General features: G+C 35.8%; 1 protein-coding gene across 6 annotated transcripts in view; it reads right to left on the bottom strand.

Moving 5' to 3' along the window:
- Positions 1-16,360: 16,360 nt before the first annotated feature.
- The window catches only part of LOC149808141 (molecular chaperone MKKS-like), a 40,907-nt gene continuing 31,699 nt past the window's right edge, over positions 16,361-25,568 (bottom strand). For 5 of the 6 annotated variants that reach the window (XM_089973777.1, XM_089973762.1, XM_089973795.1 and 2 more), the window contains one exon: positions 16,361-20,396. In XM_089973777.1, the coding sequence (XP_089829903.1) occupies positions 19,968-20,396 (429 nt within the window). In that variant the 3' untranslated portion in view covers positions 16,361-19,967. The remainder of the gene's footprint in view (positions 20,397-25,568) is intronic. The other variant, XM_089973802.1, reaches the window with a different exon arrangement.

Genomic DNA, 25,568 nt, shown 5'->3' with positions numbered 1-25,568 from the left:
AGAAAGAACAGAACAAAATGATGCACCGAGAGTCTTGCGCTTGTTCCAAAACGGAACTGGATCTGTTTACCATGCCCCCCACCATGATGACGATGCAAGAATCCCAGTGGGTGGAATTTCACCCAGTCTCCTCATTGACCGATTCCGCTCCCATCGAGTTTGAAATCAAAGGACAGCCCGAAGATTACATCGATCTGAATAGCAGTTATTTGTACTTAAAAGTCAAAGTTCTAGATAAGGATGATGGTGGAATAGATGACACTGAGAATATAGCTCCCGTCAACAATTTCATGCATTCCTTGTTCAGCTCAGTGGACTTGTACTTGAATAACAAACTGGTCAGCAGCAGCATGGATACTTACCCTTACCGTGCCTACCTGGAGAATCTCTTGACGTACGGAATAGATGCCAAGGATACTCATCTCAATGCCTGTGTGCTGTGGGAACCTGACGAAGCGGGCAAGTTCGACTTGTAGATGGAACCAATAGCGGCTTTGAGCAAAGAGAAATCAAAATCTTAGACAAGAGGAGTTTAGAACTGATGGATCGTTTGCATTTGGACATGTGGTTGCAAGAGAAGTATTTGCTGAACGGGGTCAATGTCCGCCTCAGACTGAATCGCAGCAGTACCGCTTTCCATTTGTTGGCTGATGCTACTAAGGCTCCTAAAAGCAAAATCGAAGAGGCCAAACTCTACGTACGACGCGTGGAAGTGTTACCCAAAGTAGGTAACGACATCAGTCAAACGTTGAGCAGAACAACCGCCAAGTATCCCATACGACGCGTGGAAGTGAAAACGTTCACCATTCCCGCTAACCATCATTCCATGATCGAAGATCATCTGTTTCAAGGACAGTTACCCAAGCGTTTAATCCTTGGCATGGTCGAGAATTCAACCTTCAACGGACACTTCGCTAAAAATCCTTTCAACTTTCAGCACTTCAACGTGAAGAAAATCGAAGTCAGTCGCGATGGCAAGACCTTGTGTACCAGACCTTTCGAACCCGACTTTGCCAAGAACAATTACTTGAGATCGTACTTGTCCTTGTACGAAGCCACGGGCCAGTTAGGAACCAACACCAGTCACGGCATTACGTACGACGATTATGCAGGAGGCTATGCTTTGTGGGCTTTCGATTTCACTCCAGACCAGGGCAGCGACGAGGGACATTTCCACCCTATAAAATCAGGCCAGATTCGTGTGGAACTTCAGTTTGCAAAGCCACTGGACGATACAGTGAACGTCATCCTGTATGCAGAATTTGATAATACCATAGAAATCAACAGTTTGAGAGAAGTCATCCTAGATTACTAGAAACCATGGAAGACTGTTATCTCTCTTTACCTAGTGGAGAAACTTTGGAGATGGAATGTAAGGAGACCGTAGAAAAAGAAGAAGAAGTGATCATGATAAAATCGAGATGGCCAGAACAAGAAGCCCATTTAGTCTCCTGTTTTGCCAAACACTTGGTACACAAAATGACGGAATTGATCAAGAAAAATTGCTATGGATGTCAAAACGATCATCCCAGTCAAATTCAACACGATAAATGCCTAATGTTGAGTCAAGAAGAAATATTGGACGAGTATCTGGACGAAGCTTGGAGTCTCATCTCGAACAAAGACGTGTTGCACCAGTGGTATAAAGACTTGCGTGAACATTCTTGTCCACCATTAACCACTCAAGAGATCCATCGTATCGAAGCTCTCCTGAATCAGAGTGAGGAAACAGAACGAATAACCGTTTATTCGTCAGACATTTTCAAGCAAAAAGTCAGGATCGAATTGACGACTTATTATTACCTGTGAAGAAGAAGAAGAAAAAAACACAAAACAATGGATACCTGGGAACTTTATTACCTTTTGAACCACAGTTCGTATACGGCTTCTTGGAATCCTGTCGTCTGTGCTAAAGATGAACTCCCTCATCGCAAACCTAAAGACCATCAAGCTTACGTGATCAACACGGACGACAGTCATCTCCCAGGAACCCACTGGGTAGCCGTCTACTTTCCTCAAGAAGGATGTGTGGAATATTTCGGTTCGTACGGATTGCCCCCTTTGGAAGACGATATCATCGACTTTATGAGAAGAAATGCTCAAACCACCCGATTCAATAATGTGAAATTACAAGGCACAGATTCCTTGGTGTGTGGACAGTACTGTGTGTATTTTCTGCATCATCGCAGCCTGGGCTATTCCTTAGAACATTTAGTGACTCATTTTGATCCTCGTTCTTCTGCTAGAAACGATGTGAAAGTAGATCGATGGTTTTGTGACCATTATGCTTATCTTTTGTCTCAAGCTAGGAAACGTAGTGTCCATCAATGGCCTAATGATTTCCAACAGTGGAAATCACAATTTCATTCACAACGTTGTCAGCCCTGTTTAAAGTAGAATGTCTTTTGAGAAAAAAATGTTTGTGATTTGAAAAAAATTGTTTGATGTTATAGTGTTGGATTATTGTTAAAAAAATGTTAGAGTTGTTGTTTAGTGTTAAGTGATTTTTGAATAAAAAATGTTGTGTTTTGAAAAAAATGTCTTTGTCTTTTGTTTAGCTAGAAGAATGTTGGATTGATGCTCTTTGATTTCTTACTATCCATCTCATGACACTCACTAAACGTTGCGGCTCGAAAACCGTGTGGGGATGTTTTCCTTCACGTCCGCGCTTTGACTTTAAGAACCGGGGTTGTTTCCAGTCTAACCATCCATTGTCGACTCATCCTCCTACGAAGATGTGCTCCAAACTAGCTAAGCTCAACGAAGCCTACGTGAATTTGCATAGGGTCAGACACAGTCTGATACCGAAGCCAGAAGAAATAGAGAATGTGAGAATGTTAAAAATCACTGAAGACCTGATAGAAGAGCTCTTCAGAGAAGAAATGAACAGGGAAAAAGAAGAATGGACAGAGAAGTACAGACTTCAGAGACAGCAGCAACAGCAGCAACAACAGCAGCAGCAACCTGAAGCTGACAGAGGCTTTGTCGATTGCCGTATCGACACCAAAGAGTTCTTCTTCTCTTTTCGAAGAAGCAGACCTATTGCCAGAAGGTCTATCCTCAGAGGACATCGCATTCTTAGAAACTAAAAAAAGAATGCCATAGCAAACAAAAAAAAACAGCCCTTTTCAGGGCTACCCAATACTCTAGAAAAGAAATAACGATCAATTTGCCAATGTGTGTAGGTAGAGTAGTGTGAATATAAACACTAACTCTTTTTTTAAAAAAATGTGAGGGTATGTGTTTGTGTTTGTAAGTGGTTAAGTAAGTTGGTATGGATAGTAGATTAAAAATGATGTCTTTTTTGGTGTTTGAGGTGTATATTTGGGGTTAGATTGGATTGCTTTGCGTATGTGGATAGTCGCTTGAAGTGATTTATAAAAAAATTTAAAATAGTGATGGGGAGCATAAAAAGTGAGTGAGTGTTTCTTTTAGGTCCGCGCGTTGTTGTTGATTTTGGTCACGATCTAGGTAAGATGAATTTTATGTTTTTAGGGGGATGTTTTCCTTCACGTCCGCGCTTTCAGTATAAATTGAAACTCGTTCGGCAGTCCAGCTACCCTTGTTGATTGATCAACACCAAAAATGAACACGAGACTGGAGAAACTGTTGGAACTTCATGTGCATCTGGAATATGCCAGGCGCATATTAAATGAACTGGCCGCGGAAGCCATTGTCGAGGAGGGAAGGATAAGAGAGGAGGAAAGAAGAAACAAAGAAGAGGAGGAGAGAAGATATAAAGAAGAAGAGGAAAGAAGATACAAAGAGGAGGAGAGAAGATACAAAGAAGAGGAGGAGGAAAAGGAGAGAAGAAAAAATTTCAGAATCCCAGAGAGCGAAAATTGGGATTTTGAAGCGACATATCCTGCCTCTGCTCTCTCCCCCCAAAAGGTAAAAAGTAATTGGGGGATAAGATGTGTATGTGGCGCCAGGCCTGGAAGGTGCCACCATTAACCAGGTGTCCATGAAGTTCCAAACAAAACAGCCCTTTTCAGGGCTACCCGATACTCTAGAAAAGAAATAACGATTGATTTGCCAATGCGTGTAGGTAGAGTAGTGTGTATATAAACACTAACTCTTTTTAACAAATGTGAGAGTATGTGTTTGTGTGTTTGTGTTTGTAAGAGTAAAGGTATGTTTGTGAGAATAGTAGATTATGGGTTTCTTTATTGATTCTTAGCGTATGTAGAGAGTATAGTTAGGGTTATATTATATGAAATGAGAAAGTAGGGGATGTTTTCCTTCACGTCCGCGCGTTGTTGGGTCATGATCTAGGTAAGATCAATTTTATGTTTTAGGGGGATGTTTTCCTTCACGTACGCGCTTTCAGTATAAAACTAACAGTGTTGGCCATTGGAACCCATTCTACGGAATAAGCAAACAAGAAGATGCCAGCAGCTTCAGCTTTATACAACGATCTTATGGGAAGTTGGTATTGGATGGTAGATGGATTGAGTGTAGTAGAAAGGGTTGAACAGGAATGGAGGTATGCAGTGACAAAAGACTTCGTCTCAAGACAAGTAACCAGCCTCCACTTATCCGTAAATATTGTAAAAGAAATGATAGAGGATGAGGAGAAGAGAATCAGAGGTTTTATTAACCCACCGTATGTCAAAGTGGGTAAGTTAAAAGAAGCGATAGATCATGTGACGAGTGCAAGGTGCTTTCTAGAAGACATTGTAGAATGGACAGATTGGTGTTTCGCGAAGTGGGAGTTAGAAAAACTTAAGAAAGCTGAAGAACTAATGAGGAATGTGCTGACCGAAGAGGTCAAGAAGATCAAAGAAAAGTGGTCAAAGGAAAGAAAAGAAGAAGAAAATAGAAAAAAAGGGATGAATTCGAAAAACTTAACACAAACTGGATGAAAATCCAAGAGAAGTTCCGGGCCATGGGCCACCCGGACTGGTTGCCGGAAACAGAAAAGAAAAAGAAGAAAGGAATGATGGACAAAATAAGAGGATGGTGGAAGAAGTTAAGAAGTTAAAAGAAGAAGAAAAAACCCAAAGGCCCTTTTCAGGGCCAGCCATATTTCTCGAAAAGAGATAGCCTTTCCATTGCCTACCCCTTTTTCAAATTTTTTTTTTTAAAAAAAAAAAAATCCCATGTTCAATTTCCCTTGACGCTATACAGTCCCACCCTGTTTAAATTCCCCTTGACGCTCAACAGTCCCACGATTTTTCTCCATGTTAATTTCCCTTGACGCTATATGTTCCCACGATTTTTCTCCATGTTAAATTTCCCTTGACGCTATATGTTCCCAAGGGTGTTTTTAATGCTAAGTCCCATTGACGCTATACTATCCCTATTCACTACTTACATATTTCTTGAAAAACATACGTCAGAATTTATAAATTTAGTTGCTGAGAATTACTTCTGGAAACTCTGCCACATTTGTAATGCTTAAATATTTGGAAGCAAGTTTGCAATGTTTGGTGAAATGAAGTTTTTTTTTACCATTGCTAGCATTGCTATGTTAAGTGCCTGAAACATTGGTCATTTATATTTCTGACTTATATGGTATTTACTTGTGTTTAGTCTGTGCATTCGACATTCTCATCAAAAGATTGCCCACAGTAGTATGTAATGTCTGTTCATCCGTGTGTTGCTAATTTTATTTCTGCACAATGAATCGAGTTCACCTAATATCTCAAAAGAAAAATGGGTTTTGCAGAATAACTCTTATTCTAGAGTAAGTTCCTTTACCAAATTCTGTGGATTCTTACACTTAGAGTAATAAAAACACCTCTAGATTATGGGATATAAAGGTCAGAGATTATGGTTATGGTACGGCTAACAAGAAAATAGTTCTTTCTGCGCACTAGGTCTGGCGTGTTAAGTTCCTGCATAGCGAACTATTGTCAAGGCTGCATACAGGTGCCGCTGGCAGTACTCCTTATGTTGTATCAAAGTGTTTCTTCTGTGGATTTTTGGTTAAAATAAAAGCAAAGGTGTTCAGTTTGAGAATAACATGTCTTTGTCTTTTGTTATTGGAGACCCCAAATCTAATCCAAGGCAAGTTTTTGACGAGTCCATTAATTCATCTTCAGATTCGGATGCTGTGCAGCAGAGAGCATAATGAAGCTTGTCAAGTCGCTGTGAATTTCATTTCACACATATTTTTGTAACAAGCCAGCCATACACAGGTATATTTTAATGTTATCTCCAGATTCATATAACAAATGTTTTGACTCTATCCCCATTTTAATCAAATAAATATCAATTTAAAAAGGTTTCTCTGTGTGTTTTGCTTTAATTAGTAAGCCGAATGTAAATGCAGCAGTAAATGTTGTACATAAGGAACCAAGAGAAAATAATTGTACTCAAGCCATCACTGGTAGCAACTCTTCTACATAAAACATCTGATACGGCTTCCAGTAAAACTAAGGACCGTCTAGTTATAAGCGAGCATAATCTTCAAATTAGGTAGGATAGTTGTACAACTCATGAAACAGTGTCATACAAATTTGTGAGAAAAAAAGAGTTATATATTAGAGAATCATTTCACTTGATTTAATTAATTATTAATATAAATATTATTAATTATTCCAATCTTTAATTACATTAAATCAAAGAAGGGTATTGTCCTGCGTCTGTCATGCTTCATTCATCCATCAGTACTTGCTATTTTCAACTTTTCAGGAAACACTAAACCAGCCTCAACCAAATTTAACAAACAGCATTCGGACCTGATGGCCTTTCATGTTGGTACAAATGATACCTATCCACAATCAAATATGCCCACCATTATTAAAAGAGAAGAACCTTGAAGAAATGACTTCTCAAAAACCACTTAGTATTAATATGACCATATTTGACAAAAAAACATCCTGGCATGAAGAGCTTTCAGTTTTTTTTTTTTTTACAAATGCTGAGGACTTAACGTGGCTACTACTACTAACAAAATAGAACAACTGTATCTAAGAAAGAAGGTTCAAACCATTTGACCATCTTTGACAGAACGCATCCTGCCATTAGGGAATTTCTGTATTAGACAATGCCTTCATATATGGACAAGGATACAACTTTTTTTAGAAATCTTGAAACTTTTGTTCTCACAACATATGCACTTGTAACCTTTGAAAGGAATTTCTACACAATGCATACTTCTGACAAAGATTTCTTGGCCAGCTGGTCTAGTGTTTCACTGTAAAGCAGATTTCATTGAACCATCCCAGGCCTCTTTGTTAGCTAGGTTGAAACCAGGCTGCCGATTTAAAAAAAAAATTTAAATGGCCAAATTATTCCACTACTAATAGTTATTAAACATAAATCTGGATGTAATTTAACCAAAAGTGCAAGCAACAGCCCGTCATAACTATTTATGTACAAAAAGTTCTGTAATTGTTCATCAATAATTGAAAAGTATAATAGCTATAATTCTGTCCATGAGGCGGGTTGGGTTCAGAAATCAGCGTTGGCTTTAGGCAAGGTATTAAAGCAGGAAAATGAAGAAAAAAATGTAATCAGATGTCAGCATGCTTTTTCTGTTAATTCCAGTAAAGGAGTAATGTAACCTCCTGGAATAAATTTATTTTAGAACTTCTCTCTCCATTTGCAACTGTTTTCTTTGTTAATATTGTGAATGTTACTAGAATTTAACGAGATCAGTGCATACCCTGGTCACAGTTGTGACAGAAGTACCAACAACAGATGCAAACAAAACTCTCTTACAGAAAGTGGAAAGACATAACACTACTATATATATATATATATATATATATATATATATATATATATATATATATATATATATATATATATATATATATATATATATATATATATATATTGGTTATACATTATCCATATATCTCCTACGCTAATAAGAATTTTTACAAGCCTATGCATCTATTGGTTTGAGATGAAATTAAATAGTAGCAAAGTAAGATTTCAGTTTAGTTCCCATGAGCCTGGGTCAAGAATGCTTTTTGACTGCCTATAACTGGAAGTCCGCATCATATGGCAGAGGTGTGCTGCGGGTAGTGCTCAGTCAAAATGGCCCCAGAACACAATTTTACTATATATTCTCTACATTTATTTATCAGCAGTGAACTTTCCACTGTGTGTCAGTCAATACAAATCGTATGTTAATCTAAAATACCTTCAAAGATGACTTCACGGCGAAGTTCTTGCCATAGGTTCACCAGCAGTTTCTTAAGAGGCTGGACTCTTAACAAAGCAACATGCAATGGAACACAGATTTCACTTCTGGATCATCAACCAATGCCTTATTACTCACTGTGCATTGTCTCCGAAATACACACAGACAACCACACCCTAAGCTCATATTCTCAAGAATAAACAATTACCTTTAAATCCCTACCAAAAATGAATAAATATAACTCTTCTATCACCACCAAAATGAGAGAGGAAAAAATGCTCTAAAAATAAACGAACTACATTTATGGTTACTGAACTGGAAGTGCTAATTGTGACCCGATTCCTGACAGTGTTAGACAATTCACCTGAATGGACAAAACCTCCATCCATGATAAAATCAAATCAATGTCTCTTAAGTACTGCTGCAAAGTTTCAAGGAATGTAATCCAAGAATATGACAGTTAGAGGCTTTTATCTGACACCACTGAAACAGAAGCATAAGCTAATTCCAAATGGCCGGCTGTCAAAAATGCACAAAACTTAAAGTTTAATTGTTATTTTGCTAATCATGATAAACACTTCAAATAAACTGTAATTAGTTTTTAGTCCTAACACCAACCTGGAAAGTACTAGAAATTAAACTTGACTGTTAAACTTTCCAAAAAAATTCAAGCAAGACAAGGAAATATGATATAGGTCCATCTGAGGTACAGGACTCAGCAAGACAATAGGAAGTCTGACTACTACAAAGGACTGCTAGACTCCAAGGGCAATTACTCCTATGCACAGATTTAGCAGGAGCCAATGGACACTGCAGATAGAAAAGATTATCTTAATTCCATGTGCAAAATGACAGTGCTCAAAGACACCATGAAGAACACATGGTACAGAAGGGAAAACTAGTGGGGAAATCTGTAGGTAACACAATACATGTTATGTGCAGTTGTGTTACTTACCGTACTACCACCTGATTAGACCTATGGAAAGGTCGAAACAGTTTTCTCTGAGTATGAAGACACAAATAAAGAAAGTAAAAGAAAGTAAAAAGCAAAATAAATAATTCTTTAAAAAATTCTAAAATAAAATAACATGAAATGACTTAGCAGAATGAATGAATGAATGAATGAATGAATGAATGAAATAAAATGAAGGAAGGAAGGAAGGAATGTATATAAGACCGCAGTGTGAACTAGTAAAATAAAGACCACACTCTTTCTTTTCTCATTCTTCCTCAACACAGTCATCCATCCATTCATCCATGCATGCCAGACATGATTCGATATAGATGTGGGTGTGGGTGTAGGACATATCATGATACCTGTATTATTCCATGTTACAATTTCAACGTTATCATGCAGTCTGGAATGTCACCATGCTCAATGCAATGCCCATAACCTTTGCAGCACTGCCTCTTGTTGTTAACATAATGAGGTTCTAGAATCAGGCGATCAACATTCACACACAAACTACACAAACTATTATGGCATAAATGGGTTGCATCAAGCTCCTTGGAATATTCAGACTTCTCAACTTTAGTATTAATGTCCGTCAGTGGACATGCTTTTTCTTCCCTATATGACAATAGGCCATATAAATCTATTGGATGTTACATTTCTTGTCCATATTATACAATCATTATTAATTATATGCTGGGCACAGAATTTAAAGATATTTTCGCTGACAGGCTTTGAAAAAATCCTGCATTGCAACTTGTATATGGTGTAGGAATACACTGCTGCTAATAATAATGAGTGTCATCTACAACAGAAGCCATTTCTGTGAATTTATGGGGAAAAAAAATCGTTTTTAATTTTAAAGAAAAATTCTAATTTTTAAAAAATTAAATTTGTAAAATTTTAATTATATTTTCTAATTTTTACAGTCAATATACACAGGATGTGAAAATTTCATGTGTCTATCATTAATAATAAACATGTTTTACTAATTTAAAGTTTAATCAATACTGCCCTGACAGGACCCAGAACACAATTTTACTATACAATCTCTACATTGTTTATCAGTACTGACCTTTCCACTGTGTGACAATCAGTGCAAATCATATGTTAATCTAAAATACCTTCAAAGATGACTTCATGGTGAAGTTCTTGTCATAGGTTGACCAGCATTTTCTTGACAGGCTGGACTGTAAACAAAGCAACGGATCATCACCAAGGCCTTAAAACTCACTGTGCACTGTTGCCGAAATACACACACAAAACCAAACCATTACCTTTAAATCCCTACCAAATATGCATAAATATAACTCTTCTATCACCACCAAAATGAGAGAGGAAACAATGCTCTAAAAATAGACTAGAACTACATTCGTGGATACTGAACTGGAAGTATTAATTGTGACCCAATTCCAAATGCAGTTTTTCCAATGATTTCTTTTCTTTCGATTTTCCTGTTGTTTTGATGGCTAAAACACAGCTTAATATGAATTTTCAGTGAGAGTTTTCATGAACTCGCAAGCATCATTTCTTTTACAGGAAATTAATTTTGTTCCATTTAGTCAATTGCCACCAAAGTGCACACCTTGTGCAACGCAGTCCATATTTCATTTTTGGAAGTGTCTATCCATTGTTTTCACGTGACGTCACAAATGTGTGTACTTCCATATCAGCTATTTTGATTCTCTAGCCACGCAAAGCTGGCACCTAACTACGTTGTTCTTCCCATATAATTATGAAGACATGTCTCATTTTGTGTGCAAGGATATAATAATGCATCACATTTTGTTGTGCATATTAACTGCACGAGAGAAATGCGTGACTTTTCTCCTTTTGTCTTCAAGTAAAACAATGAAACTTCAACTATCTTTGTTATTCTTTCATAAACAAACAGATCCATCAATACACAGACGCATAAACAAATCACAGGGACTTGTATCATTGCTTACAATTTACCTGTCATACATGCACTATACAATAACTACAAGCTTGTAGTTATTATATTGTACATGTACGGCAGGTGAAATGTAAGCAGCGATACAAGCCCCTGTGTAACAAATGGATACACAAACAAGTAGAAACATGTAATGATTTTCAATTCATATGGACTGAAATCAATCATTTGTTTATAGTTCAAGTTAAAAAGCCAATTGTTCATACATAATTTCATATTTCTATAAGTATTTCAAGAATAATTTGTTTTGACATTCGGTACAAAGTTATGTTCCATCTGGCAAATGTTTCATTTTAATACTCTGAAGATGAAACTTCTTAGAACGGTTATCGCTTACATTCAATATCATCCTACGTCCCTCATCTCCACTGCAAATACAATATTTAACCATACTAATCAAAATTGGTTCGTCAGCTGTCTTTGGCAAGGTGACAAGCTTAGGGACATCCTACAAAATATTTTTTAAAAAAGACAATATTGTCTGTCTGTATAAAAAATAACTGCATTTCTATTTGATAGCAATATGCATGATAATGGTTCAACTTCACTCTTCTGTCTTTCAATATAAGGTAACATAGTTTTATTTTTATTTTCATGTTATTGGGGCACATAATTTCATGTATAATCTATTTATCATTTTGATTAAGTAACACATAATTTCAAGCATAATCTATTTATCATTACATAAATGTCCTTATCGACAATTAAATCAGATTATTATCTTGAATATATGTGATTGACTAATGCTGACTATATATGTAATGACTAGTGTTGACTATATATGTAATGACTAGTATTGACTATATATGTAATGACTAGTATTGACTATATGTAATGACTAGTGTTGACTATATATGTAATGACTAGTGTTCATATAGGTTTGTTAGGTACTCAAAATAGTGGCACAAGATTCGCATGCATTGCATTGTGGGTATTGGATTACACAAATGTGATGTTTGTGAAAACAATCCATTCGCACAACTGCCATGTGGCTACTTTTGAAAAGACTATTCACATGGCCACCGTGCGGTCAGAACAGAAAAGACTATCTGCATGGAGATAAGTGCATTAGGGATGAGTACATGTTTAAGAAAATAAATTGAATTTACAATAATTTGGACATCTGGGCATTATACACTTAGTAACATGTTTATATAGTTAAATGGAACAAGAGGTATTTGTCCATCTGGATGATTGAACTTTCCTAGAATCATTTTGTAATGTAGCAATGCTTGTGACCTGCTAATAAATCAATCGAAAAATAGGTTTTGAAATATAATAATTTGCAAGCATTTGTACAACAGGTGATGCATAACAATTTTCTCAGGATTAGATGTTTGTTTTGTTTTGCTGCAAAAATACAGATAGTATATATGCAATTTTCACATTTATTAACCAGATCATGATTCCACTAAGTAAGTTTATATTTTTTGTATTTTGCATTATGTTACAAGATTAACAATATAAAAATGCAAATAGCACACGATTCCCTATCTCCTAAAAGCTTCTGACATATGCAGATGAAATCAACATATCCAACGCATGTTTACTTGCTAAACCCAAGGCTATTATTTCACAAGTTTCTTCAGAAAGTAGTGGCGAGACTGCCAACGTTTCTACATCTAATGTACCTATACATATGGACCACTGATCAATACTATCACTGCAAAGGTGATATATGAAAATCACATTAATTCACAGACACCAGCAGTTCAATCTGATTAAAATCAGATCTCCACTGTCCTACTTCACCCAGGACAGTGGAGATAAGATTTTAATCCGATTGCTGGCAGCTTGATGGACTCTCAGATTTAATCTGTCATCTGACTGCCATGAATCTTTGTAACATGAGCATTTTTCAACAATTGAAGAAATTTTCAGTATGCGCTAAAATAACAAAACTAATTCACACTGGGTGTGTGTCAACCTAAAACACTTTGATTTTATATGATGTACTATGCAAAGAGTATGGGGGTATTTTTATGTGTGCACTGGTTAAAGGTCAGTTTTATTTGAAAATCATGTCAAAACCAAAGCAGTTTTATATGGATTATGGAGTTGGGGTTCTTTTACTCCAAGATTTGAGGATAGTTAATAATGGACTGAACAGTTGCAGTAGTAGTTTTTTTTCTTCGGTCTTTCAAATGGTCATTAGTACAGAGAACTGACATTAACGTAACATGATGTCAAAGATGCTCAAGGAAAAAGCTCATATCGCCCCTTGCCCCCAAGCCCAAAGTACCAAATCATCAAATTAACATTACTTTTAACACAGAGAAACATACTTACAGGATTTAGCATATTTTTCTTGTATTCCGTTAAGTTTTATGCATATTAATTACTGAATAAATTTGAGAAATGGACTTAAGATTATTCATATGCATTATTCGGCTCATACTAATAAACCAACAAACACGAGACCAATTAGATAGAAGAATCAGAAAACGAAGAAGAGGAAAAAGGACAAGAAAATTAACAATACCAGACAAACAATTTTGTTTCTAAAATTAATCATCTTTAAATGGACTAACCCTTGCTTAACTTCTTTGGACAGGACTTACTATAATATATACTCATCTCATATTTACTTCATTATTTTATACATGCTTTGGATGGGTGTACCCAATGTATAGAAATTTTATTGCATTTAATCGAGTTACAATGTGTGTGTATGTGTGACTTGGGATTTTTAACGTAGCTTTAACAACTTTTCAATCATTTCACTATGATGTCTGCAGTGTGACAGTTTATAGTGATGTCTAGCACTGGGGCATCATGCTGTAGACATGTAGCATGATGTCAAACCAAGTCACATTATCCTGACACCAGGCCGACCAGTCCTAACACTAACCTCTTAATGCTGAGCACCAAGTGAGGCAGCTGTTAGTACCATTTTTGTAAGTCTCTGGTATGATTTGGCCAGGGATCAAACCCACGAACTCCCGCATCTGTGGCGGACGCTCTAACAACTAGGCCACTGGAGCAGTGTAATCGAATTACAAAATGGATTGGTAAATTACAGATAGGCAGGTATTAGCTTTTCAGAAATTTAAAAGATCATCTTTAATAAGTTTTTTTACGCATGAAAAAAAATATTTTCTTGAAACGGCAAGTACAGAAGTAAATCAGGTAATCTCTTTGGAGCAGGTTCGGATAACGATGAGATGGGCTTTTTAAACAAGTTTTGCTATTGTTACTCAGATCATAAAATAGTAAAAAAAATCATGTAACTTACATGTAAACCTATCTATAATTATGCAAATGTGCTTGTGATATGATGCAACTGATGCAATGTGGTTTCCTGATAACCCTTAAACATAGCTGTCAGAAATAGTCCCATACCCACAAGGTTTGAATGGGGGTGGTGGTATTAATTCTGTTGGCTGGGTCAAGGGGACGGTGTGTGCATTAGGAGCTCAGAAGCAAAGTCATAATGGGACGCCTCAATTCAAATCCCCAAGAAGTTCCTAATAATAGGTAAAGGCATTACATAGTTGGCAAAATGGATTATGCAAGGATAATGAAACCAATCATACTAGTTCACAGGAAGATAGAAAAGGATATCCAAAATGAGGTGGAGGAGGTGGGCTCAGCACCCATTGCACCCACCAGGCACCACCTGCCACCAGATAGTGGTCTGAGAAAATAGTACCTAAAATTTTTTTATTATTAAGCCACTAAACCTAGAATTATGATAAATGCTTTAAACTTCATGCATTAACGATATCCATACTAATATCTTCATTGCAGCACTGGTACCAGAAAGGCCATTAAACAGATGGATGTTTAATATTTTTTGAAAAGTGAAGCAGAAAATGACTGAAAAGATACTGACATCACACTAAAATCCAGATAGCAGGGTTACAGTTGTTCCGAGTCAGTGAACAAGCGCAAAACCACACTATCAACCTGGATATTTAACTGTGGAAAGTGAATGATGTCCCTTATCCCCATATGGTCGGGTAGGTTTGATATTTATTTTTTCCTTCTTTTTGATCATGGGAAATGAAAAGAAAGACAGAAAAGATAATAGAAAAAATACATAGAACAATTATGATTATACTCATTTTACAGTATTGCAAAGTTTAAGATAATTGATAGTTTTCCATCAATTACCATCCACTTTCATGTTCTCATATTTTCTTCAGTGAATTCTTGTTAAATTATTAATTTAAATTAAAAAAAATAAAGTAGATATAAAAAGGCAAATTTTGAGGGGAAAAAATGCCAAGAGGTCCTGGCCAAGTGGATTTCCATACATACATACAGCAAAAGTATTTTTTGTTTATAAATGAAATCTGCCATCAGATATTTTTGTTGAAATAGCTTCCACTGAAATTTTAAAAAAATATTAAACTTTTCATTTATGTTATCATTAATGAGCTGAACAATATTTATGGACAAGAGCATTGTTGTTGTTTTGATATACTGTCTTTATTGGTGTTCCATTTTCTTGTTTTATGAAAAACTGTATTGAATATATAAATAAATTATAAAATAAAAAAAATACAGGTGTTGTTTATAGTGACATAATTTGATACTATTTCTCTAAAAGTTCCATAAACACGTCCATTATCAGAATTCTCAATGACATATCCCAGGCAAGTATGTTACCACTGTATTGACTTTCATCATGAGAATTCTTTCCATTGTTTGTTTTAGGAAGTCTTCCTGTAGTTTAAAAATAGTCACTTGATTCTATAAGCTTGAAATTTTCATATCTCCAAGTTTGATTTTTCCATTTCTGTCTAATGGATAAAATCAGGCAAAGAGTCTGATGTTCACAAATCACCAAGGCAGGTAGACTGGAAGGCTTTGTTGCTGCTGCTAGGTCACTCCAGACTGAACAAAAACGGATATATTTAACTGGATAAAACTGTGTAATAAGATGTACTTTCAATTTAATTCTGTACTCAACAAATATGATTCAATTTTGTTGACATATAAACAGAAGTAACTTAAATTTGTTATAACTACAAATTTGTAGGTGAAAAGCCCACTATAACCTTGAAATCCTTTGTGTCTTAAGTTCGAAAAGATTTTGTATTAGACTCGTGCAGTTTGTTTGAAGTAATCAGTAGAACAAATGTAGACCCTGATCTGAAAGCACATTAAGTGATGGCAGCTTAGGGTCTATGCTGCTTGCAGTTGGACTCTGCTTACAAGCAAATTTCTATAACACTATTTTAATTTATTGTGCTTTGTTTCTGATCTTCCTCTTTCATCCTGTGCATATCAAGTTTACACATATTAATTTTGGGATGCAGTGTGTATTAAAAGAAACATCCCAAAAATTTAATGAGAAATGGAGGATATAGATTTAAAATAAAAAACACTAGCTGAGCTTCTGATGTATAGTATAATAGTATTTATTACATCAATTTGCATAAAGATGAAACAGCAAATCAAACCAACAATTAACTTACATCAGATTTTCATTATTTTGTGATTTAAAAAAAAATGATTATCACATACCATTACCTTGAAAAACAGTATTCATGCATTCAGATACAGTATGAGATAATTCACAATTGTAATTTAATTCACTTGCCACCTATTCTTTAGGTGAAACAACATGTATATACAGTATTAATTATTACTCAAACTCTGAGAGCACTCTTCCTTCTTGGTTAAACTGCAAACTAAAATCAACAACTGGTGATTTTACAAGAACTGAAAGTCAGATTAATTAGACTTTATTACACTATCTTAATCTGACTCAAAATTGCTCCATTAAAAATACAGGATTAACTTGTCTGAGAATTGATACAATGAGAGAATTACTGCCATATTTTTAATGCAGGGGTCTCAAATACAAATCACCATGAGGGCCACATAAAGACTAGTACACTGTTCCGAGGGCTTCATCACTAAAACCTTTTCATACATCGAAAGCAGCTCATATAAAAGATAGCCAGCTGACACGTTGAAAACATGAAGAAAACAATGTAACAACTGAATTTTCATAAAAGCTAGGTGACTGTGAAGAAAACATTAACATTATTAATTATTTTACAAAATTTCGTTAGTCATAGCAGGCTGATGTTGTTGATGTTGATGTTGTAGGGTTTAACGCCATGTTTCAGCACACGATAGGCTAGACATGGTGGCCAGTATTAATGGTGGAAGAAGAACCCAGGAAAACCCCAGAAAGAACCACCAACCCATGAGAAGCTACTGGCAAGCTTTCTCACATACCCACATTGGCTGAATCCGAGACTCGAACCCACGCAGACAGAGGTGAGATGGCAGTGATCCGTAACGGAGCACTTTAGACCACTCGGCCACCCCATAGCAGGCTGAAGGAAATAACTCCATGGGTCACATGCATCTCACAGTCTGCATATTTGAGACCCCTGATCTAAATAAAGCATTGTAGTAGAAGACTACTCAAACAATTCGTTACTAGAATATGGTAGTGATGGTGGGGGGTGGTGTGTGGGGTTTTCAGCACAGCAACACCCTAAAAGTTATACTGTGCCGAGATAAGTGCCTTGCCGCAGGACACACCATGGCAGGCAGAGCTGGTATGTATACTTGTAACATCATCATACATCATCGTGATTTCAGACAAATTTGATTACAAGACATCTACACATATTAACAAGGTAATCTTGCATCAGACTGGTTTACCCTGTGAAACACTATTGAGGACATATTTCTGATCAGATTTGATTTGATTCTGTATGTAAGGTTATATCACTGAGATTTAAGATGATCTGGATTATAAGCAACATTCACACATTAATGCAGTAACCTTGCATCTGATTGGCTGTAATTGTGAACTTGCTAGAAGCCATACATCTAATGAGATGTTGATTAGTTTTGGTATGTAAGCTTATACCATCCAGATCTGTGGAGCATCATTATGATTAGGATCCACACACATTAATGAGGATCCAGGCTCATCTGTAGTGCGAACTGAGCCTAGTACCTTCTTGTCATGATCACTAAACCACCACAGCTCCCTTTGTTGGGATCTTACTGTGTGTGATTCTGCATGTCTGCTTCCCAAATAAGCAAATACTCGGTGCACTTGGGCCTCTTCTTCAAATCCTGTGCGGATATAATCTGAATGAAATCAACTTTTGAAACAAGAAATAAAATTTGAAGGTCACCATTCCTGGGATAAATCTAAAGAAAATATTTCATACAGACTGAATAAAAGTATGCTTTCAGTCCAAGACGCAGATCAGAATATTGTCCTAATTTCACCCGATACAAGTAAATCAACAAGTCATTTTAATTTGGAAATTAATTAGTTTGTACTAAAAAATTTTCAACCTGCCTGAATCTGATTGTATAAAGGCAGTTTTCTGTGTCAAATAAACACGTCTCAAAGCCATATTCACTTTGGACCTTTTTCACTGTATGTTGTAAAATGACTTATCTAAGTGTAACCTTTACCAGCAGTGAATATTATTTCATTCATTTGTATGAAATTGCTTTCTGTTAACAACCTGAAGGTTACAGAGTGTTTTTGTGTGTGTTACTTGCAATAAACTGGTTGTCTATTGATTCGTATACTTTTATCTTGAATCAAAGTAATTCTGAGTCAGATGAACAAAAGTACATCTGATAAAACTACATGGTGTAATTTCTGTACACTTTAAATGATCTCTTAAAACTGGAATATTTACAAAATCAATGCTTTTGTACAAAAATAGTATTGATAAAATCATTCAATTCACGTATTGACATAATGACAAGAAAATTACATGTCCATTGAAAATTTGTATTAGTACACTAACCATGTATACTTGCTTATAAATCCAATTGCAAATAACACAGATCCTAATCTGTACAATGTATCAGCAGACCAGGGTCTATGTTGCTTGTCATTACTAACAAACTGCACATACCCAGATCTGAAAGCATGTTATGTAACTGCAGTTCTGGGTCTATGCAGCTTGTAGTCAGACTCAAATCATATGTGATTACAAATGGTATTGTGCATGTTCAATGTGCATCCTTCAAATACATGCTATAGTGTTGCACCTTGAATATAGTACTCTTTTTTTCTTCCCCCCCATGTCCTGCCAAATATTCACTAGGGATGGTTTTCTGTCATAAGTAGAATTTTTTAAAAATCCCCATCAATTCTCTTATGTACACACTGTTCTATGTCTATTTTGGTGCTAGCAATGGCTAATGTCATCAAAAGTTACGAAACCTTTCAGAAGGCAATAAATTTCAGTTTTAAAATGACATCTGCCTACTGAAACATTCAAGGTTTAACATAGTTTGCCAAGTTCTAGAAGAAAGTCACTGACGGTTGATTGTGTATTTTTTTTTTCCTGGTTGAATTAATGATAAAAGCAACTGTATTTATTTTGTAAAAATAGATTTTTTTAAAAATCAGTAAAGATGTGAATTTTTATAATAAACACTTGTAGATAATGAGTGAATGCTAAAGTTAAGAGCAAGAATCAGAAAAGAAAATTCCATTGTGTAGCTCTTTTCAAGTGAATTGTGTATTCAAACATCTAACATTTGTATGGATTACCTGAGTTCTTAATAACACATTACAACAATGTAAACAGCTAATGAAACATAGCAAAGTCAAGGTGGCAAAAGTGTTGCATCAAACAAGATTATTTTTTATTTTTATTTTACCACTATTAATGCATCAAGTAGTAATGTATCTAGCATTTTCTTTGTCCCTTTGAAATTCTTTGCATGCCCTCCAAAATGCATTGCAATATCTATGTTTTGTGTGGACTCAGCTGTCATGAATATTCCATTATCAGATGACTGGATCACTTGAATGAAAAGAATCAACATCAATCTTTAAAAAAGCAGAATGCAATGAAAAATAAATTTAAATTTTTTAAAACAAATATCATTCATTTAATTGTGAATTATTTAGGGAAGATAAATCCAACAAAATTACAAATGCATGTAGCATAATTAATTTTTACTGATATGCAAGGACCTGCTGAAAAAGTGTTTCTTTTTGCCTAATTGGCATCATGAATGTACTGTCCAATTTTTAGCACTGTGCTGGCTGTTAAAACAGCTGTCTTTAAAGCATTAAGGCATGCTGAAAAATTATCCAGGACCATGCCTCTTGACTTGATGATACCCAATATTTCTTGATTATCCACTTTTGTAAATGAGAACCTCAAGTCTAATTTCTCTTTTAGGAAAACATACTGAATATGGCCATTGTCAACCATTGCACGGAGTCTGCAGCAACAATGCTTGCCATGATGACCACCTTGGTTTGTATAAAGATGGCCACAGTCATCAGTCATGTGATCCCCATCTCCATGGAAACTATGAAGTGCTGCCATCTGGAGGCAGTTGGAGAAAATTTGAGCAGCTGCTGATAATACAGTTGAAGAACACTCCAGCTCTTGCTGTAGAGATTCCATATCATCATGAACCTACAACAAAGAGATGGAAAAAAGTGTGATATTGTACATTAATTTATTCATAACTCGAACAAAACAACCAAAGCAAATTTTGTGTCACACTCAAAATTAGCTTCACAAGATCAACTGGCGGACATGAGTTGTCAAGATCACTGGATAGACACGAGTAGTATTAGCTAATTAATATTACATACCATATGCACTGGCTTATACATTGAGTCACCCTGCACACAATATAGACCCTGATCAGCAATAACAGGTTAGTATTAGGACCGGTTGGCCTTGTGTCAGGATAATTTGACTGGGTGGGACATCATACTACATGTCTGCGGCATGATGCCCCAGTGCTAGACTGCCACACTGCAGACATCATAGCGATATAACTGAAAAATTGTTAAAGCTACGTTCAAAATCCAAATTACACACACAAATCACACACGATATGCTTGCAGATGTAAATTACAATTAAAATTTTGATTACTCAGGGTTATAACTGTTCAATTACAATTAAAATTACACCATAACGGTAATGTTCAATTGTAATTACAGTGTAAGTGTAATTAATTACTCAATTACACCAATTATGTTGTAACTGAATCAAATCTGAATCCCATAGTAGATTAAGTAAAATCATTTATATACACAGCTAAAACTTAGCTTTATTGTCTATTCTATATTAATTTCTATATTATTAGCCTAACATCTGGCAGTTAAGATAAATCTGTATAGTTTCTCAATTTTTATAATCTGTTTGGCATGAAAAAACAAGTTTATCTTTGCTTTTGAAACTGACTTGCAATTGAGCAATTATGAAAATCTAGATCTTCAATTACAATTACACCATCCTGGTGATGTTCAATTACAATTACAAATACAGTGTAATTGTAATTAATTACTTAATTACACCAATTCTGTTGTAATTGAACCCAAGTCTGCTAAAAATCATGACAAGTAGGAGCAAAATCTTTGCTCATCACAGTGCAAGCATATGAGTGACTATTCAGGCATTATAAATTCACTATAAACTTTGGAACTTGTCTTTCCATAACAAATTTTATCTGTGAAACTAAGCACTGAGCATGGACTTCAGTTTTTTGTTGTTGCTATTTTTGATCATATTTGCAAAAAAGTAGGATAACCCACTAAATAATGTTCAATATTTTAATTATGTTTAATTAGTTGACTTAACACATAACCATGCCCGCTAGCTTTTATGTAGGTAAGAGTCACATCGGCTGTAACTCTTGTCATTCTTACCCCTTTAACTGATTTGACACAAAGACATAAATAATGTCACAATACAAAACTGATCTACTTTGAATTGATTCAATATAACAATAAAATAAATACTTCCACAAGTCAGAGGTCAAATCACAGTAGAAATGCTTACAGGCATCACAGTAACAATCGATTTACACCTTTCATGTCTGAATACAAGAGGGCATATCACGTTTATGATGATTACACTAAAACCAAATAAAAAAATAGAACTGAAACATGAATTTCACTTGAAAAAACTTATTTACTAAGTTTTTATTTCATAAAGGTGTTGTCACCAGTAGATATTACTAACATTTATTCAATATTTTATTGAATATTGGTATGTACATTATAATGAACATTTTAAAAAAATAAAATTTAATAAATTATGTGATTTCCTATTGCAATTTGTGAATACGAGCCAATTATTTGGTATTTTTAAAAGAATAAAAATGGAATCCATGCCTGCCCTAATAAGTGGATTCAGCAGTTATCTGGCCATACTACAAGTGGTTTAAAATGAACTGTACATTATAAACCCATCTTAAGTTTAATAGCCCTGTATGTACAAAGAATCTAACCAGTACTGACATATGGGTCTTGGCCCTGTATGTATGTACAAAGAATCTAACCAGTACTGACATATGGGTCTTGGCCCTGTATGTATGTACAAAAAATCTAACCAGTACTGACATATGGGTCTTGGCCCTGTATGTAAGTACAAAGAATCTAACCAGTACTGACATATGGGTCTTGGCCCTGTATGTATGTACAAAGAATCTAACCAGTACTGACATATGGGTCTTGGCCCTGTATGTAAGTACAAAGAATCTAACCAGTACTGACATATGGGTCTTGGCCCTGTATGTATGCACAAAGAATCTAACCAGTATAGACATATGGGTCTTGGCCCTGTATGTATGTACAAAGAATCTAACCAGTATTGACATATGGGTCTTGGCCCTGTATATATGTACAAAGAATCTAACCAGTATAGACATATGGGTCTTGGCCCTGTATGTATGTACAAAGAATCTAACCAGTACTGACATATGGGTCTTGGCCCTGTATGTATGTACAAAGGATCTAACCAGTATTGACATATGGGTCTTGGTCTTTAACTCCATAGACAATAGGTTCATTTCCTACCTGAAAGGAAAACATTTAATGAATTATGTTGAAAGGAAATTGTGCAGAAAACCCATCTTTATTAGGGTCATTGTGACCTTGACCATTAAGCTGTCTTAATTGAAACCTGTAGCATAATTCCTGCCAATATCATCAAGTTTGGTACCACGATCTGGTTTGTGATTGAAGTTAATTTACAGAAACTGTCTCCCTTATTTATGCCATAATTACCCTGACCATAGACCTTTTCACTACTGATCAATAAGCATTTTTTTTCTAAATCCATGTGCCAGTTATGCACATAATTTAGTCAATGTACGTAGTCTATACCATTATGATACCATTGTGTTCTTATCCAACTTCACACAAATTTTACTTTTGGCCTTCTGACCTACAAAATATTCCTGTTCTTTCTTATCCCAATTGCAAGCCATCTACAAATCATAGTCAAGGAACTTCAACTAGAGCAAATGTTATTATGTAGAAACCATGTTTCTTCCACAAGTCTCTATGAACTTGACCATTTGACCCATGTCCCCCAAAAGGAATGAAAAACAGAACAGATATGCCATCTCTTTTGTTGTAAGAGGCAATGTAAGCTGGAGCTGCCTTTGCTCAGTAATTAGTGTGCCAGACTAGTGATCAAAAGGATGCAGGTTAGAATTCTACCATTTTTTCAGCCTGGGTTGGCTATCATAGTGAGTTAATGGGGCAGGCAATTTTACCTACTTGTGTTGCTGTGGCACCAAATACCAAACCAAACCAAAATAAAACTGATAGGAATCTTCATCATCTCAGTGCAAGCTATGCACAAAGTTTGGTTAAGGCATATGGCCTAAAATCAAAACATTACTGAACAAACTAATCTTATTTTTTATTAAACATAGTGTCCTCAACCTAAAATCTTTTAAACCCAAATCTGTCTTTCTTACTCCAAGTGTAAGCCATGCACAAATCTTGGCTAAGATATTTGGTTCAGATCTAAAATTACTGTGCAGAAATATTTTTCTTTGGTCTATCAATGCCTCTGACATCCGACATTTTGACCCTTAAATTGAAGGGTTCTATTTTTACCCCATCAACAAAGTTTGTTTAAAGTAAATTACTGTGTGGCAACCATTTTTCTTCTTTCAATAAGTGTCCTTGACCTTTGACATTTAACTGATGACACTAAAATCAGACAGCCAGGTAATTTAAGGACGTAACTACTGCAAATGAAGTCATGGAATGCAATAAACTGATGTCATTCACAGCCTGATGACAACCTAAATGTACATGTAAAATGTGGTTGAAAGTAACTGTTTAGTAAATTATATTTCTCTGAAAATATTTACCCAATGCCACTATGTTTGGAATTGAACTCTGCTACCTCTCAAATCCAGCCTTCTCAGAAAGATGAATATCACATATCTTGTTCTTTATATCTAATATAGACAAACGGATTTAACTCTCACCATTTATCTCCCCTAGCAGTGGCTACTTATAAATCCGATGTTTATGCTGTGAGATACATTGACATGGATGCTCTGATTTGCAGCAAGGTGTGGAGGGGCTTTTGGAGTAATGTGACCCAGCAAGTATTCTCTGAGAAACATAGCTTGCTAAAAATTTAATTTCTATATCAAATATGTATCTTGATCATATCAACGTTAGGAGATTTGATGATACGTGAGGAAAATGCATAAGCATCAAACCTCAAGCATGGTTACTCTTTCCCTTTAAGACAGATGTGGCTAGAGTCCTCTTATGATTGATAAACCACTCCCACTCTTCTAATGAGAAGGCACATCTACTGACATATATATCGAGGAGTTCAAGTAAGTGACCACCTTCCGATTGCATCTAGATAAACTGTTCTTGGCTATTATTCCTGGTTCCATTATTTAGACCATAAAAATATCTGAGCTGAAAACATGCTGCACTCACCTCAAGTTCCTGGAGTTGCAAATGTGGAAATAGTGCAAGAAATGGCATGACAGTTTGCTGGCTTTAGGGGGGTTTCTGTCTCTGTATTTTTAATGTCTCTCCAAAACAGTCTTAGAGTTGACTGGAGACTGTTCTCCCATTTATGGCAGTACAGTGGGCACAAGTCCCAAGCATGCAGAGCATGGCCTGTAAGTAATGCTTGCACGGGGTATAACACTATGTTGAATCAGTCATCTGTGCCATACACTGATCTGGACGCTGACCAGCTAGTCCAGTTATTCTTTTCAAATAACAGCCACAAGTCCATCATACTGACAGCTTGTGCCACATACCTGCTGATTATTTCATTACAGAATCTTCTGGGGATCCATCAAATAGGTTCTTCCAATTTGTTGACTGTCTATTCACCCATACAGAATGCTTTCTGGCTTCTTCTCAAGTTACTAGCACCAGCAAGACAAGTTGAGCTGCTGGCATGGCAAACAGTCCAGCTGGCAGATTGGATGTTTATGATATGTCCAGTGGATATATGTCATGTTCTGCATAGGGACAATGGTGCAATCTCATCCATGCTGCTGGGAATATTTTATCTGGACACACAAGTATTGCTGACAAGGTAAAACCCAATAGTGTGGAGATCATAAGACTTATTTCAACCCCACCTGGGAGAGGTCTTTATGGCATTCTCTGGCACAATAATTTTTTATATGGTCTTACGGTGAACACTTGAAATGTCATTGACTGACTTCAACATCACTCGTTCCTCCTGGCTTCTTTAACCTTCTGTGCACCATTGTGGAACATTTTCCCTCTGAAACTTTGCAAAAATCAATGCATGGTGAAGATGATGAACACTTACTGCAAGCTAGG

This window comes from Sinohyriopsis cumingii, chromosome 1 (assembly GCF_028554795.1).
Source record: "Sinohyriopsis cumingii isolate HCF-2022 chromosome 1, ASM2855479v2, whole genome shotgun sequence".
Lineage (NCBI taxonomy): Eukaryota > Metazoa > Mollusca > Bivalvia > Unionida > Unionidae > Sinohyriopsis > Sinohyriopsis cumingii.
This window is presented reverse-complemented; position numbering and strand designations above follow the sequence as displayed.